Raw genomic sequence first — 25,728 nt, forward strand, 5'->3', positions numbered from 1 at the left:
GGGGGGGTGGCCGGGGTCGGCGGCGCGGGGGCGGGGGGAGCGCTTGGGGTCGCGGGGGGACACGCGGTGCGGCCGTGTGCGGCGGCGGCGGCACGCGGCCCGTCCCGGTGCGCGGGGGCGGCGTTGTGTAACGGGGAGGGGGCGGCCCGGGGGCAGCGCAGGGCGGGCCCGGCGCTTCCAGCCCCGGCGCCGCGTGACCGCGGCAGGGAAAAGCCGCAGCCCCGGTGCGGCGGGATGGGATGGGGCGGGAGGGCAGCTGCGGGCACGGGGACCGCGGTCCTCGCTCCCTTCTCGCGTGGTTGACGAGGGGGATCGGCGGTGTCCGGGGTGGCTGCCGGGGAGCCCCCGCTGCCGCAGCGTCCCGGGGCCGGGTTCATCGCCCAGCCAGCGCGTCCCTGCGGCGGTACAGCTTCCCGGGTGGCTGTGCAAATGAAATGCCGGCACGGCGCGGTGCCCCCGCCTCCCTTCCCCCCTTCCCAAGTATATCCCGCCAGGTAGAGCCCGAAGCGTCCTCGTCACTCAGCAGAAGGTGCCTCCTCAGCGACGTTAGCAGCGCGGCCCCACGTAGCCCCAAGGACTCCTTTCACCGCCCTCCATCGGGTTCCCGAGGCAAAGCCCGGGCAATTCCCAGTCCCCACACTGCCTTCCCCGCCGAACACCCCGGTACCCCCGTTCTGCAGAGCAGCGGCGTGCGTGTGCACGTGTACGGGCACGCACAGAGGTCACTGTGTCTGTGCTCTTTGTTCTGAGATGTCACCCTGCGCTGTGTGAGAGATTCAACTTTTGACTGCTGACCAAACAAAACCAGAGTTCATAAGGAAGTGCAGCTTCTGAAATAAAAATACGGGGAACCTAGACTGTGACGCAGGCAAGACTGCCGGGCTCTCTAGGGTGCAGGAGCAGCCCAGCTATCTGGGGCTCCTCCGGCTTTCAGAAGAAGAGGGGTGAAACCATAGACACACTCATTCTGTGCTTCCGTATGACATTGGTGTTACCCCTGAGGAAAAAGAGAATCTCTTTTATGAGTAGGGTTTAAAGATAACGGGGCGCGGTGGCAGTGTGGAGAAATATGGAGTTCCCTGCAGGAGCTGTGCTGTGCTTGCGTGTCCTGGTCTGCCCCTTGCAGATAAGGATGGCGCCTGCTGAGAAACTGGGTGCCTCCCATGGACCAGGTGGACTGTGAGCTTTGACCTGGCACCTGGCAGAGGCGCGTGCAGCACCGGGGGATGGCACAGACCTTTGTCAAACAGGTGGTGTCTTAGCCTAGCACGGGTGTCTGAGGATGTCTCATTTCTCATGCTGTTGCTGAACCCGTGACTCCATTCCCAATCCTCCTTTCTCCGAAAACCTGATCCGGAATGCGTGCTATGCCGTGTGGAGGATTTCTTAAAAAAATCTGTGCGGGAACAACGGCTGTGGCAGGGTGTAGGGGCACCAGTGTCTGGAAACGTGAGCAGTAGTCTGTGTAGTGCACGTGTCACACGGCCCCTTAGTCTGACTTCTGCTGTGAGGCAGCTCTGCCAGGAGCTCCTGGGCTGCATGTTCTTTAGGGAACCTTTTTACCAAGGGTTTCCTTGGTAGAAAAAAATTTAAATGTTAAAGAGGAAAAGTTGCTGCAGAGATGCTAAGAGGATCATTACAGCTGATAGAAGTATTGGAAATTTTTAAGTCAGAATGCTCCTTGCAAGCAGTGATGTGTCCAGGGTTGTATAACACCACTGCCTTTATGTGTGGAGGTGATGGCTGATGTAAGGGGCTACAGCCCCAACCTGTAATGCCAATTCAGTTGATTGAGGACTCTACAGACACCAATGCTTTTTATCTCTAAAGGAAAGCAGTGCCTGGCCCTTTTTAGGTTTTTAGTTCTTACTGGCATGTGGAGTTCCTTGCTGCAATGTCATGGGTTGTCTGCGAAGAGACTCTACAGAGCAATAGAGGCATAAAACATAGAAGATACTGAGTCTAATTTATTTAAACAGTTGCATGGCTATGACTGTTGAAATTTTTGTGTGAAATATCAAACGATTTTATATTGACTTTTGAAATGCTGAGTCTTGGAGACAAACTCAAATGAAGCGCAAACAATGTCTCTTGCTTACAAGCAAGAAGGAGCCTGTGAAAAGCCAGAACTGCTCCCAGGTCTGCCTGAGGACAAAAAGCTATTTCATCTGAGGGATTCTCAAGTGCATCAGATTGCAAGACATGGCAGGACAGAGACTGTTTGCAATAGCAGCCTAGCAGTTGGAGTTCAGCTGCTGTTAGAAACACTACAAAGGCTTGCAATCGGACAAATGGCGTTCAGTAGGCTAACCAGGCTGCAGTGCTATTTCTTTCCCTTGCCCCCCTTCCCTTCTGCATCATGAGCGCCTCCCAGCCCTTCCTTTCTGTACCTCTGGCGCATAGCCTGCATGAAGGCTTTCTCTCTGCCCTATTTCTGTTGCTAACCTAGCTTGTTTGCATTCTGGCTCCACAGCGCTCCAAGATCCTGTCTTTACTGTGGCTCCAGATGAGCTCTGCTCAGAGGGTGCCCAGGGAAACCCTCCCTGGGCAATCCCATGCTCTCTCCCTGCTGCCCCGTCCTTACAGCACCGTGGCTTGTTGCTCCATCTGTTGGTTCTGCCATTTCATCTTGGCTTGGATCAGAGAAGGCTGATAAGACGGGAGAAGGGAATGGGGCAGACTGGGAGGTCAGCCATTGAAAACGAATGGAGACAAACAGACTTGAGGGAGGGAGGAAGGGAGAGGAGTGTTCCCAGGAGCACGTAATGGCTGATCTGGTGGTGCTGGGTCACGGCGTGGCTCACATGGCAGTGGTGCATGTCTGCTGGTTATGTCACTACGTGCCGCCTTTTTTTTCTTGCCTTAGGGGGTGTGATAGCTTACATCAGCTCTTCGAGCTCGGCATCTAGCCCAGCCTCATGTCACAGTGAGAGCTCAGACAGCGGTTTCCAGTCATCCTCTTCGCCTGTACCATCTTCTCCGAACAGCTCCTCCTCGGAAAGCGGATGCAATGGCCGGAGCAGCGAAGGCTCTGATGGGGCACCGAAGAACGATCGGCTGGAGGAGACTGTTAAAACAAACCAGTCCAGTGTTGCTGGTTTGACAAAAGGCCATAATGGAGTCACAAGTATGTTTGGTGCTGGTTCCTTAAAACACCGTTTCCCCCTTATATATTACAACCTCATGTGTTACAACCAGGTCTTCCGTGTGGCTTGTGGTGAAGGCACATAGCAAAGCCTCCATTTTTATCTTTAGGCATTATGTGTGTGGTAATACAGCTGGTGTTGCCATACAAATGCTAATAAGATGGAGGTCCCACTGCTGCTGACTTCAAACAGTCCATAAATACAGTCCGGCTTTACTTCAAATTTTCGTGAGGATTGATATTAGTAAAATCAAGCAATTAAAAGGAAGTAAAGAAATAAAGGTAATAGTAATCAGAAATTGCCTTCAAGAGTATTTACGTAGCTGTCTTGGAAATCTGGTTTCTCTGTTTTTTCATACGCTCTCCCTTGCCCCTTCACCTTTCTTTTCCCCTCAGTTTTGAGGAACAAAATAAATAAATTACCTGAACATAATATTTACATAGCTGCAGTTGGAACAGTTATCTTTTTGATTCCAAGTCTTAATTCGTGGATGTAAAAAACAAAATACTTGTAAACTGGAACTAAAGGATAGCCTTTTAAAATGCATTTAACAATCTAACTTCACATATTTTCTTCACACTTTTTTTTGGTAATTGGAGAAGATCAGCGGTAGAGAAGTACATTTGAACAGTTTTGGAAGGGTAGGAATCAAACTGAGCACTGGAATGAGTGATTCAGCAAAGACTCGGCTGGAATTTAGTCTTTTGGAGGCTCAATTCTTTTAGTGGCAGAATTGTTTTATTCTTTTGGATTGATACAAAGCTAGAATAAGTATCTAGCAGTTCTACCTTAAAAGGTTTGGTTTTGGGTTTTTTTTGTTTTTTTTTTTTTTTTTTTGGGGTGTTCCTACCCTAAGTTCATTAAGAACCTTTACTTTTTCTTAAAAATTCCCTAGTAACTGGGTATCTTGGTATCAGGGCAGAAGTTCCTGAGATGAAACCTCTTGTAAACTGTTCAAATGGATAGATAGATAACACTTCTAGCTCAGTACTAGTTGTGTTAAAAAAAAATAAAAATTGTGGTTTGGTTCTTTTTGAAAACCTTAATGTTTTAGTTCTTCTTTACAAATGAAGCTCAAATGTCAAATAAGTTACTTTTCTGGTAGAATAGTGGGCGTATTTCCAGTTTTCTCTTGTATTAAGGTAACTTTGTGGTTACTGAAGTCACTAGTAAAATTCCTATTGGCTTTAGTGAAACCAGTGTTAGACCAGGACTTAGGACTTGCAAAAAAATCTTTATTGACAAGCTGAAATAAAAAAGGTGGGGGAAAACTTAAAATAATCAAACCATGAGCGTATTTACAAGGCTGAGAAGGTATTTTTGAGTTCAAGTGTGCAAGCATGCCATTCTGGATATGCATTCAAATGAGTGGTCTCTACATATGTAGATGTGGCTGAGTTACTAGTCCTAAATTGTTATCAAATAGGTAGAGTGTATGGCTTGTTTTTAATATATAATAAAGTGTCCTTTAATATTTCTGGTTTTTAAGAAAAGATGTTTATTCTCTGTTGGGGAAACTCTAGCCTTTTATAGGCTTACTTGTCCTGATGGAAAAAACAGATTGAACCTGAACTTTAGTGGCCTAGTTAACTGAATGGTCCTTTTAAAAGTGCTTAAATGTAAGCAGACTTTCTTTTTTCTACAGTTGAGTGCAGTGCTACTGCGATTGAAAGCCCATTGAATATGTGCTTTCTACCTATTCTGTTGAGTGCTTCATGTTTGTCTTTTTTCCCTCCTTTGCCCTAGTACCTTCTGAACTGTTCAGTTTGGTACATTCTTGGTGTCTGTTCTTCTGCTGTACTTTGTCATATGTTGGGCTGACCTGATGTGTTTTGATTTAAGTCCAGGTTTTAAAAGGTGGAAACATGTTCCTGCAGTTGTCATTGGTTTTCTATATCCTTGACTTTTTTGTTCTGATTCTAGAATTTAATGGCATGGTTCTTCTTTGCAAAGTCTGTGGAGATGTCGCTTCAGGATTTCATTATGGTGTTCATGCCTGTGAGGGCTGCAAGGTGAGCTATATTTCTGCTCACCTTTCTGCTGCTGAAATGCTCAAGTTCTCCCCATTGGGGAAAAGGGGTGATACTGCTAAAAAAAGTCTGTGCATTTATCTGTTAAATATGAGAAATTTCAGAAGTTGTAAGGAAAAGGCAAACCACTTAGCAATACACAGGATTTTCCAACCTCTGCAGTACTTTCTGTTCTCACCCCTTGTCCAATCCTGCCTGACCTGGAGTGCATGGCAGAGAACAAGAACTGGAAGCAGAGGTGGTAAGGACCATGTCACGCAAGACATGTGCATGTTAATTGCATTAAGAGATAGTGGGTGTGGGTTGTCACCTGGGCTGGGGCACAGAACAAAATAGCTTTGGAAAAGCAATTCTTTACCACAGGGAAAGCCAGAACTGGGTTCTTCCATGTTCATGCATCACTAAATGTGTATTTTCTGAATCTGTAACACTGCAAATTTTATGTTCTTTGAAGGAGTTTATCAGCTTAAGTGTTGTGTGAAAGAACCACCTTTGAAGGTCATATGGTGCAGCAGGATGGTTTTGTTGCCAGACTGCAGAGGTTGATGTCAAAAGATCTGATTTTTGACTCCCGTATTTGTACTTGATGTCAGAGGCGTTTGAGAGCATCTTACGAACTGTTAGTACAGTCTTAGAGGTGATACTGGAGATATTCGGTGCTGACTGTGCGGGGAACAACTTAGCATTTTCTGTAATTAGAAATCATAACTAGTTAGCATTATATACAGATCACACACAAAGGGGAAGTAAGTCTTGAGTAGTATCAAGTTCTTTAAAATCACTTGGGGCTGATGACTCTGAAGCAGCTGATGAGAGACAGTGAGGTTTTCTGTGCTTGCAGAGAAGTGAATCTTGGCAGAAGAATTTGACATGTGCTGTAATGATAGTTGTGGGGCTTTTTTGTTTGTTTGTTTACAGGGTTTTTTCAGAAGAAGCATTCAGCAAAACATCCAGTATAAGAAGTGCTTGAAGAATAACAACTGCTCTATAATGAGAATGAATAGGAACAGATGCCAGCAGTGTCGTTTCAAAAAATGCCTGTCTGTTGGGATGTCAAGAGATGGTACGTTCCTGTACTGAGCAGGGATCCTCTGAGAAGGAATCTACTGCCCAGTTCAAAACTGATTGCTGAAGGTCTTAATGGCAGATAATGCAGCTAGCCCTGTTCTCAAGAGCAGGTTCACTGTCTGAGAACATTTAGATCAGCTTGCCTTCTTGCTCCATGACTCTCCTGGACTGGTAATGTAATACTGTGGACAACCGCAGAGCTGTTCTCCTGCCTGTGGAGGCTGATACAGTGGGATATGCTGCAGTGGTCTGTTAGGGGGATGGTTGTAACAAGTGCTTCAATTTTGTGTATCCTACCTGAAGCTGAACAAGACTCATATTTTTTTTCCCCCCCTCTTTTCTTTTGTTACTGTTGCTTTTTCAATGAAAGGGAATTCTGCCCAAGCTGATAGCTTTAGAGTAATTGCTACAGAGCCTAAAGAGTTAAGTTTGGGTGCATAGGATGAGCATGTATCTGCTCCGTTCTTTTTCTTTCTTCTTTTCTTTTCTTTCTTTTCTTGGAGGGAGAGGAAAGGCAAGGAAGAAATAGTAGTGTTGAGCTGTGTCTCTGACCACCTTGCTGGCTGTCCACTCCTTGTGACTTTTTAATATGTAATGCTGAAAGTGTACTTCATTTGTCTGCTACAACTTACCGACACAAACCAGAACTCTTCCTTCTGTTTCACTTTTTAATTTTCTCTGGGTGTTTATTTCACAAGAACTAGGAATCTTGGGCTGTTAATAATTTAGTGGGTGGAGTGTTAAAACTTATTTTAAATAATTATTCTGAGTTCTTGTCGTGCATAGGAGTTATTTCATCCCCTAGGCACTTATTTGCGCATAAGGTTGCACCTGCTTTAATGAAAGAGACTTAGTTACATTAATGATGGACTACTGCGTGAACATAATTACATCAGTCGAAACTGGTTATAAGCCCTTGTGCAGCTGTGGTTGGACAGGGTGGTAGAGGCAGTTGTAGATTCCCTAGGACAGGGTCAAAAGTGCTGCAGCCACAATGATGCCCGTCCCCTTGCCAGCAGAAAATGTCCTTGTCAAGGCAAAGTTATCAAGGAAATTTGCCAAGGTAAGCTTTGTTCAGCATTGATTCTATTGTTTTGACAAGTTATATAATTAGTCCTTGAGGACCTGTCTTGTAGGACTTCTATTCAAATATGATATGGACTGTGTTTACATTCAGCTAATTGTCAGCTCACAAAGTTGTGCTGATTTAATAGATCCAATCTTAAACTTAAAGCCCAACACTTTGTCAATTAACACAACTGCATGTATGCTCCATAGCCAGGTTTGAGGCAAAAGGGGACAAGGCTTTAGAGACTCTGTGCTTTAGAGCTGATTTCTGTTTGTATGCAAACAACAGCATGCATTTCATACCTCACACCAGTCCTGTGCACTGGAAACTCCTTGACTTCACTGGAATATCCCTGCTGTAGTATTGGTGAGAGCAGTTAAAACCTTTCCTTAAAAAGCAAGATTTTTGGTTGGGATGTGTGTTTTGTGTGTGTCTGTGTGTGTGTGTGTGCCAACACTTTCAGGATTGACTTTTTTTTTTTTTTCCCCACCACTTTCTGTTTGTCCACCTTGGTAGCTGTTCGATTTGGCCGTATTCCCAAACGTGAAAAACAGAGGATGCTGATTGAAATGCAGAGTGCCATGAAAACCATGATGAACAGTCAGTTCAGTGGCCACTTACCCAACGAAGCTTTAACAGAACATCAAGACCAAGCACCTCAAGAAGACCTTTCTTCCAAGCCCAAACAAGAGCGGGATACCATCAAAAGCCCTTCTCCCCCTCCTACTGCTGACATGGCTAAGGAAGAAGTGATCGGGATGGTCACTAGGGCCCACAAAGACACTTTCATGTACAACCAAGAACAGTCCCAAAACCCTGCAGAGATGATGCAGCCCCAGAGTGGGGAGAGAGTGTCGAAGAACACCGAGCAGTACATCTTGAGCAGTGAGCACTGTGTTGGAGGCCTCGGTGGCCCTCAGTACCCTGAAAGGGAGCAGCACCTTGGTGGACAGTACAAAGGGAGAAGCACAATGCACTATCCAAGTGGGCATGCCATGTGCTTCACAAATGGCCACTGCATGAACTTCACCAGTGGTTATCCTCAGCGAATGTGTGATAGGATCCCAGAAGATGGCTTTTCTCCAAACAAGAATACCACTTACTCCTGTAGCACTGGAGGAAGAATGCATCTGGTATATTGATATTAATTGCTTGATTTGACTTAGTGAAAGGCTTAGTGGTGGGTGTGATCCAGCTGTGTCTTAGTAGTCAGTGGAGCTGCACACAGTTGGCAAAACTTCTGAATATTGACATAAACTTGATAGTGCACATTGTCACAAAGGAGGTAGTAGCTCAAGTTGTGTGGAGAATTTGAAATCATAGAAGTGTTGGGGTTTCTTGGCTCATTTTTTAGCTAACTGAAAGTAGGTGAACATCAAAGAGCATTGGTTAAAAAAATCAGGGTTTTTTTAAGTGAATTGACTTTGAAAAGAAAATAACACTTTATAAATGCCCCTTTTCACTCAATCCTTTTGAAGACTTTAAAATAATCTACACAGTCAGATGTACTGTATTTTCATTATGTGTATTCAGAGCAAATATCTGGGGTGAAACCCCAGGGCGAGGATTTCAAGCCAGCGTACACGCTTAGCTAGTGTGTTCTAAAATCTCTCTTGCTGGGTAGGCTGCTTTTTTGGTGTTGGGGTTTTTTTGTTTGTTTTGTTTTAATGGGGTGCACAGGCTATGCATCCTTTTCACCCTAGAACATCTTCAGATATGAACAGAGGCAGGAGGAAGATGTGCAGCTAAACCACTTGAGAGAAGTTCAGGGTCTTTTCTGTAGGTCTTTTCTTGAGGACCTTAGATGACTTTACTGGAGCATTTTTTTCACTGAATTCTTAACAAGGATGTTTCCTGGTTTTTTGCATATGGTTGTCGGGTTTTTTGATTGTTTGGTTTTGGTTTTTTTTTTTTGGTCTTTCCTTAACAGATCCCTCTCATTTGCCTTGCACCTGCTGTTTCTCTGCTATTCAGGCAACCAGTTCTGTAAGCCCCTTAAAATAGATTGTCCTTCTCTTTATCACTGCAACCGCCTGGGATGAGAGAACATAACATCCTCGTTCTCATCCTGCACTCCTGTTGTGAAGCGCGAGACCCTGACCTTTCTGAAGTACTTGAGCTGCTGGTGGTTTTCTTCCTCCTAGTTTATAAAGATCCTTCTCAGGTTCTTGAAGACCCCTGAAAGTTTCCACAGTGAAAGTGTTTATTTGTTGATTTTGCTGTATTTTCATGGATGGTTTTTCTGTTGGGGTTTTTTGTGGGGGGGTTTGTTTTTTTTTCCCCTTCTTTGGCTACTGCATATATAGATTATGCCATCCCTAGGAGGGTCTGACCTTAATTGCAGACTCTGGGCACTACACCATGGCAAATAATAATAATTGCCAACCTTTCTTCCTTGCAGGGAAAGTATGTGGTGTCACTACGATGGCATTCTTGGCACTCCTGAGAAGCAGAGGTTAAACCCATCAGTATGGGCGGGCAGGGAGTGGTGCTGCCTTGCAGAGGCTCAACCAGTCAGTTTGACCTGTGCATGGCAGCTGCAGGGAGGCTTTACACAGCCAACGATGAGGAAACAAAACTGAATCCAACAGAGCACTGCAGCTCCCCCTCCCTGCCCCACATCTCTGACATGAATATGGGTTTTGCCTGAGAACTCAGTGAGATCAGGATCCAACCAAAATGAGTCAGTAGCAATAAGGGCATGTAATTAGGCTCTGAACCAGTATGGAGACAGATGTTCAGGGGTTTGATATTTTTTACTCAGTACCCCTGTAACCAGAAAAGCAGAACATGTCATTTCTGAAGATGTTCTTCTAAAGAGAGCTGGTGACTGTACATCTGACAACTGCTTCCATAGGAAGACTGTCAGAGTTCAAGGAGCACCTGGCGACACTCTTAGTCATATGGTTTAGTTTTAGGTAGTTCTGCAAGGAGCAGAGAGTTGGACTCAGTCTTTATGAGTCTCTTCTAACTTGAAATACTCTATGACTCTTGGGCACAGGTCTGTCAAGACAGTGTAAACACAATGCACAGAGTGGAGAAGTGGTAGTTTCCCTTTGAGACTGAGTACCTGTGGTTTAAGCTAAATGATCGTAGGATTAGAAGTTATGGTGATTTTTGTGTCCAGTGAGGAGCAGGAGATTCCTTATTTTCAGAGAGTACTGTATTTTTAGCAATATCTATGTGAACCACTGCAGTATCACAAGCAGAGCAGTGATTAGCATCTGCCATCCTTCTGTTTGTATGCCTAGACCTTTCCTTTTGCCAAAATATTATATTCTTGTAGCCTTAGAACCTTCCACACAAAGATTTGCTAGGCAATTACCATATTCAAGATGCCCTGCAAAAACAGCACAGCTCTGAGGAATTGCTAATCTAGTTCACAGTTTTTTCTTTGTTTTGCTGACATTATGTAGGATTACATACACCATTTAGGATACATGTGAGGAATACTTAAAAGGAATTCTCATCCTTGATGATGACAGGTGAAATGAACATGAAGAGGTTTAAACTTCATTAAAAAAATGTGAATTTTAGAAAACAGAACTGAAAACTTCTCAGAGCTTCTGGTTGGGTCTTGCATAGGGAATTTATTGGCAGTCAGCCTTGACTGATATGTCTGATCTCATTGTAATGGATTCAGACTTTCCTACTAAAAAATTGCTGTATATTTGTATAAAAGAAAGAGTATTTTCTCATCCTGTGGCTGAGAAAAATTGGAATACCAGTTCCTTGGTGATCTTCCTTCAGTGATAAAAATAAAAGAAAACTTGTAAAGGAAGGTTATCCTTGTAATGAGGGTGTAAACCTGTGACTCAGGAAACCAAGGCTCGCTTTCTTGCTCTAGTGTTGACACCTTTGTCACCTTGACTGAAGCACTTCAGTTGCCTGCAAAACAAGACAGATAGGAGAATGACTGTGAGATTGCAATCAATTGATTTTGAAATCATGATTAACTGTGAAATTACAGGCATAACACAAATAAGAGAAATCCAGCTGTCAGACATCAGTTGAGATCAGGGATGAATCGCATAACATTGGTTCAGTCAGATCTTTTGCAATAAACACTGTTGTAGTTTCCAAAGTCAGCAAATTTATGAACAACTTGCTGACAATCCACCATGGATTTTTTTTTGTTGCTTGGTTGGTTGTTTTAAAGGAAGGGGGAGAAATCCAGTTGCTTTGGAGATGACTGAGGAATACTGATCTTTTTTTCTCTATATGTCATTATCGCTAAGTTTTGTAGAAGAATAAAACTGTTTCTTCCAAGTATTTTCAGGATTCGGAGTGATATCTTTAAAAGTTGTTTTCTGTGTTTTGTAAACATCAGGTCTGCCCAATGAGTAAGACTCCCCACGTGGACCCAAACAAATCTGGCCATGAAGTCTGGGAAGAGTTTTCCCTGAGTTTTACCCCTGCAGTGAAGGAAGTGGTGGAGTTTGCCAAGCGCATCCCAGGATTCCGAGATCTCTCCCAGCATGACCAGGTCAATCTTCTGAAAGCTGGGACCTTTGAGGTGAGACCACTGTGTGTATATTGTGAATCTGACAAGCTGTGCATTGGTCTGACCCTGTAAGAACAAAACCAGATAGAACTGGGTTACATCAGGCGAAACCAGCATGTTCATGGATGGTAGCTCTGAGCTTTCCTCAAGGTGGTGTTGAAGGGATCTGTTTTGTCAGATCTTGGTGAACTGTCCCTCTTCCAACTAGCTTGAAACTGCTCAGCCCTTCTACCCATTCTTCTTCCCTGGACATTAATAAATGGGTAATTAGGGTTTTTTTGGTTTTGTGTAGCAGTGGTTACACTGATAGCTACCTTTGCTTACTCTGAAGAACTGTACTGCATCAGGAAGGGTGGATAGTTTAGAAAGCTGTCTGTCGACTTACAAGTTTTGTTGAGAAATGTGTTTAACGCTCTCTATGTCTTTCCTTGTGCCGCTCTGCTTCCTGCCAAAGCCAGAGTATCTATCCTGACCAGTCACCACTAGCCTTTGGTGGCAGCTGGGGGTGTCTGAAGCTTCCATGTCTAATGCAGTAACAGGAGTAACGAGCTGTACTGCTGCAGCTCTGGAGGTGCTGTGTGCCAGCTGCAGCCTGACTTACTCTAGACTAATCCCTCTAGGTCCTCGTGGTTAATTTCATCCACTTGTGGTCATGACGTATATATGAATTAGTGGTGTTAATTTGGAAATGATACCACAGAGCTTGGTGCTGTTTTATAATTAGTGACCTTCACAAGATGACCTTTACTTAAGGCTTTAGCTGTTCTTCCAGACCCTTGTATCTGTTGGAGATCATACACATTTTATAAATATTCAAATGTGAAATTTGAATTCAAATGTGCAGTTTGAATATAGAGGGCCAGAGGAGCTGATGTTACTGTGCTTTCCTGGAGAGGGTAGAGTTGGTGATGTCTTTACTCTTGTTTACTTGATTTATTCTTTCAAAGAGGTGTGCTGGATTTTGGTTTTACCCAAAATGAAAACATTTCTTGTGTAGTGTGTTGGGCATTTACACAGCCCAGTTCTAAGATGGATAATTGTTGAGTTGGAAGGTACAAGTTATACTGGAAGACTTGATGCCTGGAGTGTATCAGTTTCTTTGTTGCTTTCATTTTGCTGTCCTGTATTTTTTTCTGTTGTACCTATTCTTGACCTTTTAATATTCATCTACAACTCCTGTGGCATAGAGGCTGTATTTTTGCTTCTTCAGCTACAGTCTCTTACACAGCTGTTCACATTACACAAAAATGTTGGTTTCTTCCTCTGCTGTCCAGTACCCTCAAGGAGGGTGGAAAATTGGGCTTGAACTGTTCCAATAAAGTGAAGCCAAATCTTTCTGTTCTGCAAGTAAAATGTTTTGTCTTGGCCTCTCTTCACCTCAGGCTTTTCTCAGACCTCATTGGTATGCTTTTTTTGCCAGTTACAAGCACTGCTGATAAGAAGGTTTTTATATCCAGGGGAATTTATAATAATGTATGGCTGCATGCTTGTCACTATTCACTTGTTTATAAGAAACATTAATGATTTCTGTTAGTGAGCTGGTACTTGTAGTTAAAGGCCTATGTGGCCTCTTAGCAACAGAAAACAAAAAAAGTGGTGCTGAAGAGCAGTGGGAAAAAAACCCACAACAGGATTAATGAATCCATTGCAATAGAGGCAGAAAGCATCTTGAAAGCCTGGTCCATACAAGGTCATTTCTGTTTTGTGGGTAACTGAAGTGGGATGTTCCAATGTGTGCATGTTAATAGAAGAACCTGAGTAAAAGTACCGCCTCCAAGCCTGGTGTGGTTGGCTTGGCACTTGTGCTTCTTAGCAGCCTGTATTCAAGGAGCTGTTCATTTGAGGGTAAGAAGACACATGGAGACAATGTTGGTGCAGAAGCTGCATAGCTATATATATTCACACACATGTGAGCTAAAAAGGTTTTTAGAACTGAGAGTACTGAGGAGCTCAGTGTATTGTGGTGGCATTTGCATGGCTTCTGTGACAGCCAGCTCAGAAAAAGCAGTGAGTGTAAAATAAGGAACTTGACTGGTTTTCAGTGGGCCCTCCCCCACCTTCCCTTCAAATGTAGTTGATGGTAGAGCTAGCAAGTCACTATTCAAATGGATCCATTTGAGTAGTGACTCAGCTTCTTGGCAGACTCACAAACCTGGTCATTTAACTACAGGTGGTAGGGAAGTGAGCAAGCAACCTTCAGGTGTGGAGGTTTTTATGTGCTTATGTTGCTGTGATTGAGTGATAGGATTGATCAGGTATATCCTCAGCATGCACAAATAGGAGTCTGGCTTGAAGTGAAATGGCATGAATCAATCCTGTGCTATGCCATAGTCAATTCTTCCTTAGGTTAGAATGGTGACATTGAAATCTATAGGTGAGCTCTTTGCCTTAGTATAAGTCAACACAACTTTACGAGCTTCAGTTTTGAATACTAGCATTAATACTGGCTGTTCATTATGTAAAGTTTGTTTCTAAAGCCCAGTTCTGTAGGGAGAGTACCGTTTTGAACTGAAAGGTTGTTGAATACCTGGTGGGTCTGTGCTAATGCACAAGTTCAGCTTTGTCTCTCTGCCCTTTGTCTTTCTTTGTTGTATTCTGAGGGCTTTTGCATCTAGGTTTCTGCACTCTGTAGTTAATGTCAGCACAGGACTTATAGCTCAGCTGACAAAAGTGAATAGTGCATAGTGCTCATGTGTCCATCAAGGTTGCTGCATGTCATTTGGCTGTTAAAATTTAGGTGCAGGTCATGGGATGTGCATGAATGGTATTTGAATTCTCAAACATTTTCATTTGGTTTGAACATTCCTGTTTTTAAGCTTGTCAAAGACATTAGCCTTTGAAATCCTGGTTCTCCTCTCACCTGTAGTAAACATTTAAATTAATGCAGTTATGTAGGTTAAGTGAGAAGAGACAGCTGTCACACCAGGAGATTACAGTGAGTCTGAAGTTTTAACCAGTGCCAGTTGGTTCATTTTCTCCAAATAAGAAGGCTGTTCTGTGTAACTTAAATCTTGAAAATGTAAATAAGGTTGTTGAACATGAGCAAATGGAACTTTACAAGCCATTCCAGAGGGAAACTTTTCACAGTACGACTGACAAACCACAGGAGAAATTTCAGCCCAAAGGGGTAAGTTTAGCTCACATCAGCTGCTCCAGCCCTGGTGCTTGTAGCAAAGGGGTATTCCCAGCTGCTACAGACCAGGTGCCATCTCAAGCTGTGCTTCCCTAGCCTTTCAAAAGCTGAAAGCCACACGTGTGGCTCCTTTCTACCAGAGCTCATTAGCATTCCTGTGGGTACAGTGATGCGGCATGGTACTTTCCCAAAGAATGCCTAGGGGGCCTGATCATGAGGTGGTGTAAATCAGCATTATTTCTGTATAGCTACTCCGGTTTGTGCCAAGTGAGAATCTGGTTCGGTACTTTCATTTTGCTCCTCATAAGTGTGGCCAAAAAAATGTTTCTTTTAACGCTCTGTATGCCTTTGGCTGTTGAGTAGCTTAAGCAAGTTGTCCTACTGGCATATTTATGAATGACATGGTCTGTGTGGCTCAGACTGTCTGAGGTTTAAATTTTAATTTTCCTCCCTTTCATGTGCTGTATCCCCTCCCCTGCATCCACGTGCTAATTTTGCCACTTGTTTGTTTCTCTTAGATTACTGGGCCAGAGCTTGCACTGTGTTTTACAGCTCAACAGCATGCTGACAGTTTCTGTATAGAATGCTTGTAGAGCAGTTAATGGGACAGTTTGAACGATGTTAAAAGGTTTAGTATTTTTCTTTGACTTTTCTAGAAATACACTTGCATTTATCTGGTTTTGTTGTTTTTTTTTTCTTTCACCAGGTTTTAATGGTACGATTTGCATCTTTGTTTGATGCAAAGGAACGTACGGTCACCTTCCTGAGTGGAAAGAAGTACAGTGTGGATGACTTGCATTCAATGGGAGCTGGTGATCTGCTCAACTCAATGTTTGAATTTAGTGAGAAATTAAATGCCCTGCAACTTAGCGATGAGGAAATGAGTTTGTTTACAGCGGTTGTCCTGGTATCTGCTGGTAAGGAGAGAAAGTTAACTTGCATCTTTGTCAAGATTTGAATGTGGCTCTCTATTAAAAGTTTTCTGTAAAATGTATAGCCTGTAATTTCATGTCAAAGTACAACTGAGTAGGTTTTAAGCTATTAGCAGCCTGTAATCTACTTTCTGCATACCTTGTCTTTCTAATATTGCCTTTTGAAAAAATGTGACAATGGGGTTATGTTTTCCTGCTGCTTTCTATAGAATGCAAAAACACATCTCATAACTGCCCCATGGCCATTTAGATGGTATTTGTCTGACTCCTCTAAGCTTCACAGGACAGGATCGCTGAAATTACTCCTGACTTGCACAGCATAAGTCTTTAGATAAGGTGGTATTTTTACTTCTAAGTATTGTCATTTAAGTTTACCGTGTATTTTACTTAAGTCTAAATCCAACAGTTTGATCTCTGCCTATGTCAGCAAGAAAGCCCTGTCATCTGCATCATGACCTCTTACCACTAAAGGCCTGCCAATCCACTGACATCTTCACTGGCCTCCTATCTTGTTTCAGTCGCTGGATATACAGAACACCCTGGCCCAGATTCAAAGGAGGATTAAGCACCTACTTCTGTAGTATTATCTCAAGCCTCAAATTAGGCACATTAGCTCTGCATATAATGCCTGGAATACAAGATGCAGAATCCCTGCTTGCAGTTTAAGAAGCTTTCTAGAGGTAGGTAGCAGGAATGCTCCTAGGGCCTATTTAGACAGCAAGCCAGCAGTTGGGGAGCACTCAAGTTCTTGAAAAGTGCACCTCTTTCACATGAGTCATTCAGACCCATGTCTTTCTTATCAGGCAGGGGCACCCTAGGCATGGTGCTGTAGGCACTTGAAGCCTCTGTAAACAAGGTAGGATAGTTCAGTCTAACAGCTTTGTGAGTGGCTGAACTGAAATGTTACAGCACAGGAGGGGGCAGCTGTTACCTCTTCAGTCTGTAAGCCATGATAATGAGCGAAGGGTGGCACAGAGCTTGAAGAGCCAGAACAAATGTCAGTGTGAAGGAGGCGTGGGACTATAATCTGTTAGTGAAAATGTTCAGGTAGCAGAGAGAAACCTGAGGTATTAGTTACTATTCCAGACTCTACAAATTTTATCCTTTTTTGACAAGAACTGGAGGCAACCTTTAAAATAAGGACTTTTCCCTTCTTGTGCAATGTAACTAGGCTTACAGCCACTCTTCTTACTTGCTCAGCTACTGGGTCCTGGAATATCACAATCTCTGTGCCAGCTGTTTTTAATGTAAATGGCTGTGTTTGTTCTGTTAAATGTTCTTTTAGCACAGAGTCAGGCCCCCTAGCCTTTTAAGCAGTGCTCTGGTTGCTGGCTCCCAGTAGGGATTAGCTTACGAATGGTATGTAACATACAGCATGTAATGTCAGAGCTGTGCAACAGGTATTCAGGCTTCTTGCACAGATGCTGAGGATTTTTCAGATCGTATTTTTTTAGGACATTATTGCTACCTATCTTAGCTGCCTCGTGATCTGAAGTCTAATCACAGCCTTCCTGGACATCTTCATTAAATACTTCTAGGGTTTTATAAAATACAACTTCATTAGTCGATGTTGGAGCTGTATTCCAGACACAACAGTAACGTTGATGTTTACTGTGAGGTCAGAAATCTCAGGTGAACTTTACTCTGTAGCTTGTGGCTGGATTGAAATGCTGCAGTCACTCCTTTGTGCAAGTAAGTGAGCAAGCTTCGTGCTCGAGCAGGTACCAAAGAAGAACAGAATTGCCCCCAACAGAACTCCTGGGGAAGATGCTCTCAGTGTGAGTGCTTACCAGGAGGAGAAGGCACCTGTAGAACTGAAGGATTGTGGGCATCTGTTGATTAAACAGATCTTGAAAGACAAATCTCCTGCACCCCACTCCTCAAGGAGGGATGTGATGCAAAGAGTAGTTTCCTGTAAGGGGAGGTGGAGCACAGTTAGAGATGGAGGAAGAATTGAAGAATAGGATCAGAGAGAATGACATGGAGATACAAGCAAAGGCAAAATATGCCAGAAATGTAAGAAGAATTGAAGGTGGAAGAAAAAGGCCATTAAGACTTCTTCATTTCAGAATAAAAGTTATTAAAGAGAGCAGTCAAGATTTATATCAGTTCCAGAAGCAAACAGGAGTGTGACTGTTGAATACTGATTAGGTGATCCAGAATACAAAGTAGCATGGTGCACAACTTAAAAATCTTCTTAAAAGACTTTCAGTTGCTTAAAATTAAGAAAAAACCCAAAACCACCAATGGAAAAAAAAGAAGTAAGTCTCTAAGTAGTGCTAGTGCTAGTGGGGAGAATGCCTGTCAGAAACATTTCCACATAACACTGGATGAATAACCACTCTTACGAGGGATATTTAGAATATGCAGAAGAAGCAGGGACAGTAGCAAGGACTGCATATAACTCTCTACATCCTCTTGTTTTCACGTCCTATGGAAAAGAAAGAAAAGGCAGGGTCCTGCTTGGGTGGTGCTAAGGAATTACTTTGGTACCATTCTAAAACTGAAAGAATGCTTCACCTCTGGCTTCAGTGAGCTGAATGTAGTGAAGAGGGAGGGGAGATAGCAAGGTGGATCATGGGCACTGAAGAAGGAAAGAGCAAGGTAGAAGTGAAACTGAAAGAATGTGGTTTATGCGGGTCTAGAGACTAGATAAAACCTTAACTGAGGGTGATGCACTGTGGTAGAAGAATATAAAATACACACCCTCTCTTATTCTCTCTTACTGGAGTAGTACTAACAAACTCTTCTGCTGGCCACTGGGAGCAACTGGAAGTAGTCTGAGAGGGAGAAGAAAGACTTGGACTAATTGTGAAGGAGAGGAGGCTACATTAACTTGCCTGAGGCAGCCAGGAAAGGTTGGACTGCATTCTTCCACCTTCAGAAGCAAGGCAGTACCATTGTCACTGTACAGAGCTCTTGAGAAACTCCATTGGACACATTCTGTGCAAATGTTGTCATACCTGCTTGGAATAGAGCAACCTTTTGTAGAGCACAGGGCAAGCAGAAATAATTGTTTAATCAATAAAGGCAGAGAGACGTCTCTTCACTCATGTTACCTTGAACAGCAGCTATCAAACCTAACAGACAATCTTCACAGAGTGGAATTGTTTGGTAGTAATCAGAGCTCCTAATTGTTACAGTAGAAGATTCTGGAACAGTTTTCCTAAGGGAACAAAACACATTAACTGCTTCAAGATGCATCCTTAAGTGGATTATGTAATAATTTTTCCCATAGCAGTAGGGAAGTGTACTGAATAGTCCAGGAGGACTTCCTAGGCTCTGTTCACCAGAGCGGTCTGATTGGATTGACACTGACAGCATAAGGAAGGGATTCCCACTCTGACTGTACAATCTGACTCAGTGTTACTCCAGAAAGCTGTTGTCGTTCCATGTCCCAGTTCTGCAAAGTGCTTAAGTACATGTACACATCAAAGCACATTTCTGTTCCTGTCCGTCACATGGGTATGTACGTGCCCTACTGAATTTACATAGCATTTAAGAAAAGAGGCTACAGCTTGGAAAAAAACAGCTGCTGTTCATGGTTATTAGGTGAGATGTTTTACTTAAAAATTCATCCTTTTAAGCTGCTTACTTAGGTTCCACCTAAGGATACCAGGTGTGTTCTTAAATACAGCTCTCTTGAAAGAGATGCTTCAGGCGTGGGGTGAGTGCAGTAAGTGAAAGCATAATATTTATCTTGATGTTGACATTCTTCTTTTCCTCAGTTGGGAGTTTTTGGGTGCCTCATGTTTCAATTTGTAAGTGCTTCAGAACATGCTTGGAAATAGTGCCCACTTGGATCAAGGCTTGTACTCCCTTTGCCCCTGAGGATCCCACTGTGCAGATATGAGTGTGGCTTGTCCCGAGTGGGAATTTCCTCCTCAAACCTCCAATTTAAGTTTAGGATTCTATGTCCAGCTTTGAGAAATGTTTGAAATTTTTACTTTCACGTGCCCCGTCTCTCTCCTTGTGTTGAAAGTTGTGATTCAGCAACATATTTAAGCGTGTGCTTCAATCTGTCCTTTTCTGGACATACGGATAAGAAGTGATGATTGAATGCTGCCGGTTTGGCATGAGCTTCCTTAACTTGCAAAGATAATGCTAATAATGTTTGAAAGACTTTTCAGTATATGGATTTGAAACTTCTGGCTTAAATATCTAATTTTTCTTGTGCTTGTTAAATGGTGAGTGATTCTTGCAATGACTTTATGTTGTGAACTACATCTGTTCAGTCTTTTTTTTGTTTCTTTGTTTTTTACCCCCACCCTCCTGTTTTTTAATTTCTCTCTCTCCCTCTCTCCTCCTCACCCTGCCCTTCTGTATAGATCGCTCCGGAATAGAAAATGTCAATTCTGTGGAGGCACTTCAGGAAACACTAATCCGTGCATTAAGGACCTTAATTATGAAAAATCACCCAAACGAAGCCTCTATTTTCACAAAACTTCTTTTGAAATTACCTGACTTGCGTTCCTTAAACAACATGCACTCTGAAGAACTGTTGGCCTTTAAAGTTCACCCATAGGCCTTTAGGTCTCAATTTGTACTTGGACTTGCCTCGTGTTAAACTGTTTTGTGCTAAAATATGTATTTATACAGTTGTACCACTTGTTGGAGAGAGTTCACAGACTGTGAACAGTTGATAGCTGTCCCATAACCATGCAATAAAGCTTTGGCAGGTGCTTTCAGCTAACGACGGCACAGCATTCGGAGTCCTCCAAGGCATCCAGACCCAGCTGTGCCACACTTCTGCAGAAGAGGTTGCAATGAGCCCGCGTAAATATGGACTGTTCTTTCATTTAGAAGAAAAGAACCACCACTGCCCTCTCACACAAACTGAACGCAAAATAACTATGTGCATACGGAGCATGGAATGGAGTGGGAGCAATCCTGTGCTAATAGGAAGAAGGAAGAGCTGATTTAATTGGTCTTTCACTTATCTAATAGATGTATGTCTGTGTCTCTTGATAACTCACTCATGGTTTCACTGCTGTTATTCCATTAAACGCAATGGAATGATTTCAGCCTGCACCAACTCTTCACCGAGCGTGTGTTCATGCCATGTGTATATAATATAAATAGTTAAGTAGTGAGTGTTTATGGCTATATAAAGTACAGAGTTGTGTGTATATATGTGTATGTATATAAATAGTTCTATACATAAAGTATACATATAATTTCTTCACAATATTTTAAACTGTGAAGGAATTTAAACTTAAAACAGAAGGTGATCTATGGAAAGAACCAAATAGATGCACTTTGCATATTGCTGAACTAATTATCTGAGCATTTTTTAGAAAACATCGAATTTGCATTAATATGCTGTGTTTGTTAATTTAAAAAAAAAAAAAACAACCAAGAGTGGCACTAAAGAGTCAGAGTCGGATTCAACTTCCAAAAGGGGCTTGTAGAGAATCTCAGGTGGAGATGGTTGGTTGCAGCACTAATGAGATTGATTGTCCATTGCCACTGAGGTTCTTGCGTTCTGATAAAGGTTAAAGAAGCACTAGATGCTCTTCAAAAACTTCAGCACAGCCAGAAAGAAATTATCAGATGAATAACAGCATGTATCAGAGAAAAAAAAAAATGGGAAAAATGTATCCATGGTTGCGTTTGGGTGTATGTGTGTTCTGTGACTGTTTATTTCTTGCAATACATCATTTTGCTGCTTCATTGCTAAATGAGAATTGAAAAAAAAAAAGTGAGATTTCCCCATGTCTGTTCACCATTTGGGCTTTGTGGTTCTCATGCTTGTTCTTCTGGAGCTCTCTATTGGTGCGTATGCCTGTGAGTGTGTGTGATGTGCACAGAAGGTGCACTGGATGGTCTGGATTTTTTTTCTTAAAAAAACACCACAAAAATCAACCAAACACATGGGACTTTTTTTTTGTGTATGCCAGTAGCAAATTACAAAGCAGATTCTCAAGGCTTAAGATTCTGCTTCTTTTCCATCTAGGAAAGTGGCTCTCTGTGTTTTTTTGTTGTTTGTTTGTTTGTTTGTTTTTTCCATTTGTAGCAAGACCTGGCACCAGAAAAGAGAGTCAAAGCAGTTGTGTTGATTAGTTATGTTTCTGTTTTGCTAAGGTGGGAAGAAGATGCAGCATCACCCTTGTGTTTAGTTAACTTGCCTTAGAGGTAGCTCTCTGGGTCTGTAGTGTTTGGTAACACTACTCTGGAGGGAGGGACCTCTCTGTGTGTTACTGCATCGAGATGTACGTGGTAGTTGATGCCAGGACCCATAAAGCCACCAGGCTGCGGAAGCTCCTGTTTGCAGCACAGTGGGTTGATGGGAGCCCTCATGCCTGCAGTAGAGCTGGAGCAGGAGCAGACCTCTGCCTGTCCCTGAGCATCAGGAGTTAGGATGGATAGAGGGATGGCTTGCACTCTGCTATGCTCAGGTTGTCTTTGGGCTGGAGATTCCCCCTCAGAAAGGAGTAAGGGGCTGAGAGCAGGAAGAGGGCAGGTGCTTGAGTAAGAGGTGGGCAAAATTCAGCTGTAGCCTTGACTAAGGAACAGAAGGTCCCACCCTTTCCCTTCCTCTGCAGCTGCTGCAGGGAGAGCTGTCCTGCTTCAAACTGCTTTAACCACTGGATAATGGCCCCTTAATACATACAGTTTTGCTACCCCAATGTACTATTGGGGCATGTTGTCCTAATTTCTGTTAACAGTCTGCATCCTACCAGTATTATTTGTTTGAGAGCTTCACTGAATTATGCATTGAACCATTCAGACTTTAGAAAGGACACAGTCACATGTTTTATATTATTTAGGAGCTGAAATTACTTCTTTGTAGATCCCATTTCACACATGGAAAGTACAGTTAACCCTTGGTTGTTTTGGGAGGGAAGGAGGCTTCATACAGAGGTTGCCACCCTACAACTATGTTTTGTTGTGTTTTATTTTTTTTTCTTCTTAAAACTGTATTATTAAGCCTTTAGGAATGTATAACCAGGACTGAGTAATTACTGCTTATTAAATTTTTTAGTTAGATTGACCATGTATGCCTATAGGTAGATATTCTAACTTGTGCGATTTCATGGAAAATAATCTTCCTGTACATAATGGAAAAACTCACATAACAGAAAAAAAAAGCCCCAAACAGATTGACTGAACAAAAAGCTGATTAAAGAATGTTTCAAAAGTGACCCATGTGTTACAAACACTAGCTGGACTCTTAGAAGAAAATCTAAACTTATTGTGTTAGCTGTGTATTGTGAGCTCTTCTTTTACTGTGTCACTGGTTATACACTTGTTAAATGCTGAGATAATAGACTTCATGCCAGGCATTTGAGTACTGTAGATTGGGTCATTGCTGAAAGATTAATGTACTGTATGACTTAAATGAAATTTTTATTCTTGATTTTATTCTTGATTTTGTTCTTGTTTTAAAAGATTAAATATGGGCATTATGTCAGCAAGCTAAACTTGTGTTCCTGTGTCCTTTCTATTTCTCTGAAAGAAATCTGGTGGGGAGGACAGCACGCTGAGATGAACAGAGCAGAAGTAATGGATGAGAACATCAGCTGCTGTAAGGTCACGGAGGCTGCGCTGGTACACAGTGGCAGGGAGCCGGCACCTCGGTCTGCCTGTGATCCTGGTCTGGCTTGCCAGGTGGTTGGATGGGGTTTTCTGGTGCACTTCATTTGCTACAAGTTACAGGACTTTTTTGGGTATAGTTAATTTAAACACTGCATTAATTTGGAGAATATAACTTCAGAACTGAAAAAAGGATATGGTAGAGGATAAAAAAAACCCAATACTGTTTGATTAAGTCTTCAGGTTTTGAGAGAGAGAGATGGAAAACAGAACTTGAAGGGCAAAGATCTGTTTGATTTTTCCAGCTGGATTTTGTAGTTTGGAGTGTGCACTGTTTAGGAGATAAGAGAAGCTTCTCCAAGTAGTGTGGTATTGGTGTTTAAATAAAAAGCACACGCACAAAACCCAAAGTTATGACTGACCAGAACTGGAAAAAATAACAGCTCAAAAATGCTTTCTTTTTTTCTTGGCATATTTTCTCTAGTGGCATGTTTGCATATGGTTTTCCTTGTTGCCACAAAGTCTGAGCCCTCTGAACAGTGCTGCGAGCCACAGAGGTTTCAGGGCCTGGGAGGTCCTTGGTCCTCTTTCCAGCTTTTGCTGGGGTCCTCTGGATGGGCTGCAAGTAATTTTTCCCTGTTTGGCTGTAAGAGCCTTACCACAGCAAATGGGGGGGGGGAACGGGAGACAGAAGGGACACTTCCCAGCAAAAACATGATCCTCTTCCTGCCACTCCCACCCTCCCAGTTTGGCAAGATAATCTGAGGATGGGGACATGAAGCATATGTGCTTGTTCATGGGAAACTTGCTGGGCTCTGAGTTGCAGTACCGGCTTGAGTGTGAATGTGCTCACAGCAGCAGCCTGGCCTGGCTCTGTTCTCACTCCACCAGGAAATAGTGAATGTCACAAGGAAAACAGAGGTATGAGTGTTGCTGTGCGAAAGTGTAAACTGACAAGGGTGTGGGCAGCCCGCTACCTCCGGTTCTGGCTCATGACCGAGGAGCTGCATTGGGCGGGAGGGAATCAGCATTTGCAGCTCAACCGCAGAGCACTTTGATTACAGAAACAGTTCCTACAAGGAAGTATTTGGCACTTCCTCTTCTTTGATGAGTACAGCGAGCAGCTGCTAGAGCCTTCATCAGTGAATACCTCCTTTTTTTTTTTTTCCGTCTATTTCATTTCTTTTAAGGTTGAAGTTTCGAGTGGGGAGGGAGGAGCATGCAGGTGTGAGGGCAGCCTGGAGACACCCACCCCTGGCAGGTGACTGAGCTCCAATGGGCAGCTTGTTAAAAGCACAGTGGAGGTTATGCTTGCTGGGCAAGAAAGTTGGTCAAGGACACAGCCACATCATCAGCAAGAGAGAGGGAGAGAGAAGAGCTGAGCAGGTGTGCGCAGAGGCTGCAAGGCTGCACATTCCTGGTTATTTGGAACAAACATGCCCACCCACGCCAAAAAAACTTCACTCCATGCAGACACTGCTCTGCCGTGCCAGGTCCCTTCACAGAACAGTTTATACTTGCTGTAAATGCTCACCCTGGTTCTGTGTGAAGGCAGAGTTTGCGGTGACAGGGGGCTGAACTGTCTCCTTCCTGGCCTGAATCCCAATGGCAGGCTGCATTGTTATCCTTGACAGTTGCTCCCCTGCATTGCGCTCCAGGACTGCCTTTGCCTCTAGCTGGAGGAACACCCTCAGGGGATTACTTGTGAAGTTACGTGCTTAAAAGTGGGGGAGTATATTCTTAAAGGGCCCTTCTCTCTGCCCCCCCCCCCTCCCCTTTACCCCAGCTTAAGGAGATTGTGGCTCAAATTGTTCCATGCAACACCATCGAGGTGGTACTAAGGTGGAGAAAAACACGACATGGTAAAAGCTCATCTGCCCCAGAAGCTGCAGCTGAAAACGAAGAACATCTAGAGAGGTCTGCTGCTAGACTGCTGCTGTACAACAGCTCTTCTCCATCGTGTGTGATACTCCACAGACCTCATGCAGGCAGCTGTGGATTAGCTGCCGTGGTAATGTTGTATAAAATGAGGCTGCCACTAATGCCCTCTTATATGCCTCTTTGGCAGGTTCAGTTGCCAGAGCACAGCTGAAGATTGTGTCTGACCTAGGCTGGAGACTGACTTGGTTCTTGCACAGTCCCAAAGTAAGAGAGGATCTCGAGGAGAACTTCAAGTACCCTTTGGTCCCCTTCCCTCTGCTTATGCAGAAGCCTCAGGAAGCAACCCAGATCTGTGCACATATAGGGCATTCTGGTAGCTGACTTCTCTTCTGCACAACACTCCCAGACAGAGAAAACATATGGATAAAT

The 25,728-nt window shown here is 43.3% G+C and overlaps 1 protein-coding gene across 3 annotated transcripts in view; it reads left to right on the forward strand.

The window, feature by feature from the left end:
- NR1D2 (nuclear receptor subfamily 1 group D member 2) overlaps positions 1–23,306 on the forward strand; it is a 24,051-nt gene extending 745 nt beyond the window's left edge. Inside the window, exons 1-8 of one of the 3 annotated variants that reach the window (XM_027639064.1) lie at positions 378–1,250; positions 2,867–3,127; positions 5,070–5,158; positions 6,095–6,239; positions 7,830–8,446; positions 11,644–11,829; positions 15,657–15,867; positions 20,211–23,306. In XM_027639064.1, the coding sequence (XP_027494865.1) occupies positions 5,081–5,158; positions 6,095–6,239; positions 7,830–8,446; positions 11,644–11,829; positions 15,657–15,867; positions 20,211–20,407 (1,434 nt within the window). In that variant the 5' untranslated portion in view covers positions 378–1,250; positions 2,867–3,127; positions 5,070–5,080 and the 3' untranslated portion in view covers positions 20,408–23,306. The other 2 variants (XM_027639065.1, XM_027639063.1) reach the window with 2 other exon arrangements.
- The last annotated feature ends 2,422 nt before the right edge of the window (positions 23,307–25,728 follow it).

Source organism: Corapipo altera, unplaced genomic scaffold, assembly GCF_003945725.1.
Source record: "Corapipo altera isolate COAL_440 unplaced genomic scaffold, ASM394572v1 44, whole genome shotgun sequence".
Classification (NCBI taxonomy): domain Eukaryota; kingdom Metazoa; phylum Chordata; class Aves; order Passeriformes; family Pipridae; genus Corapipo; species Corapipo altera.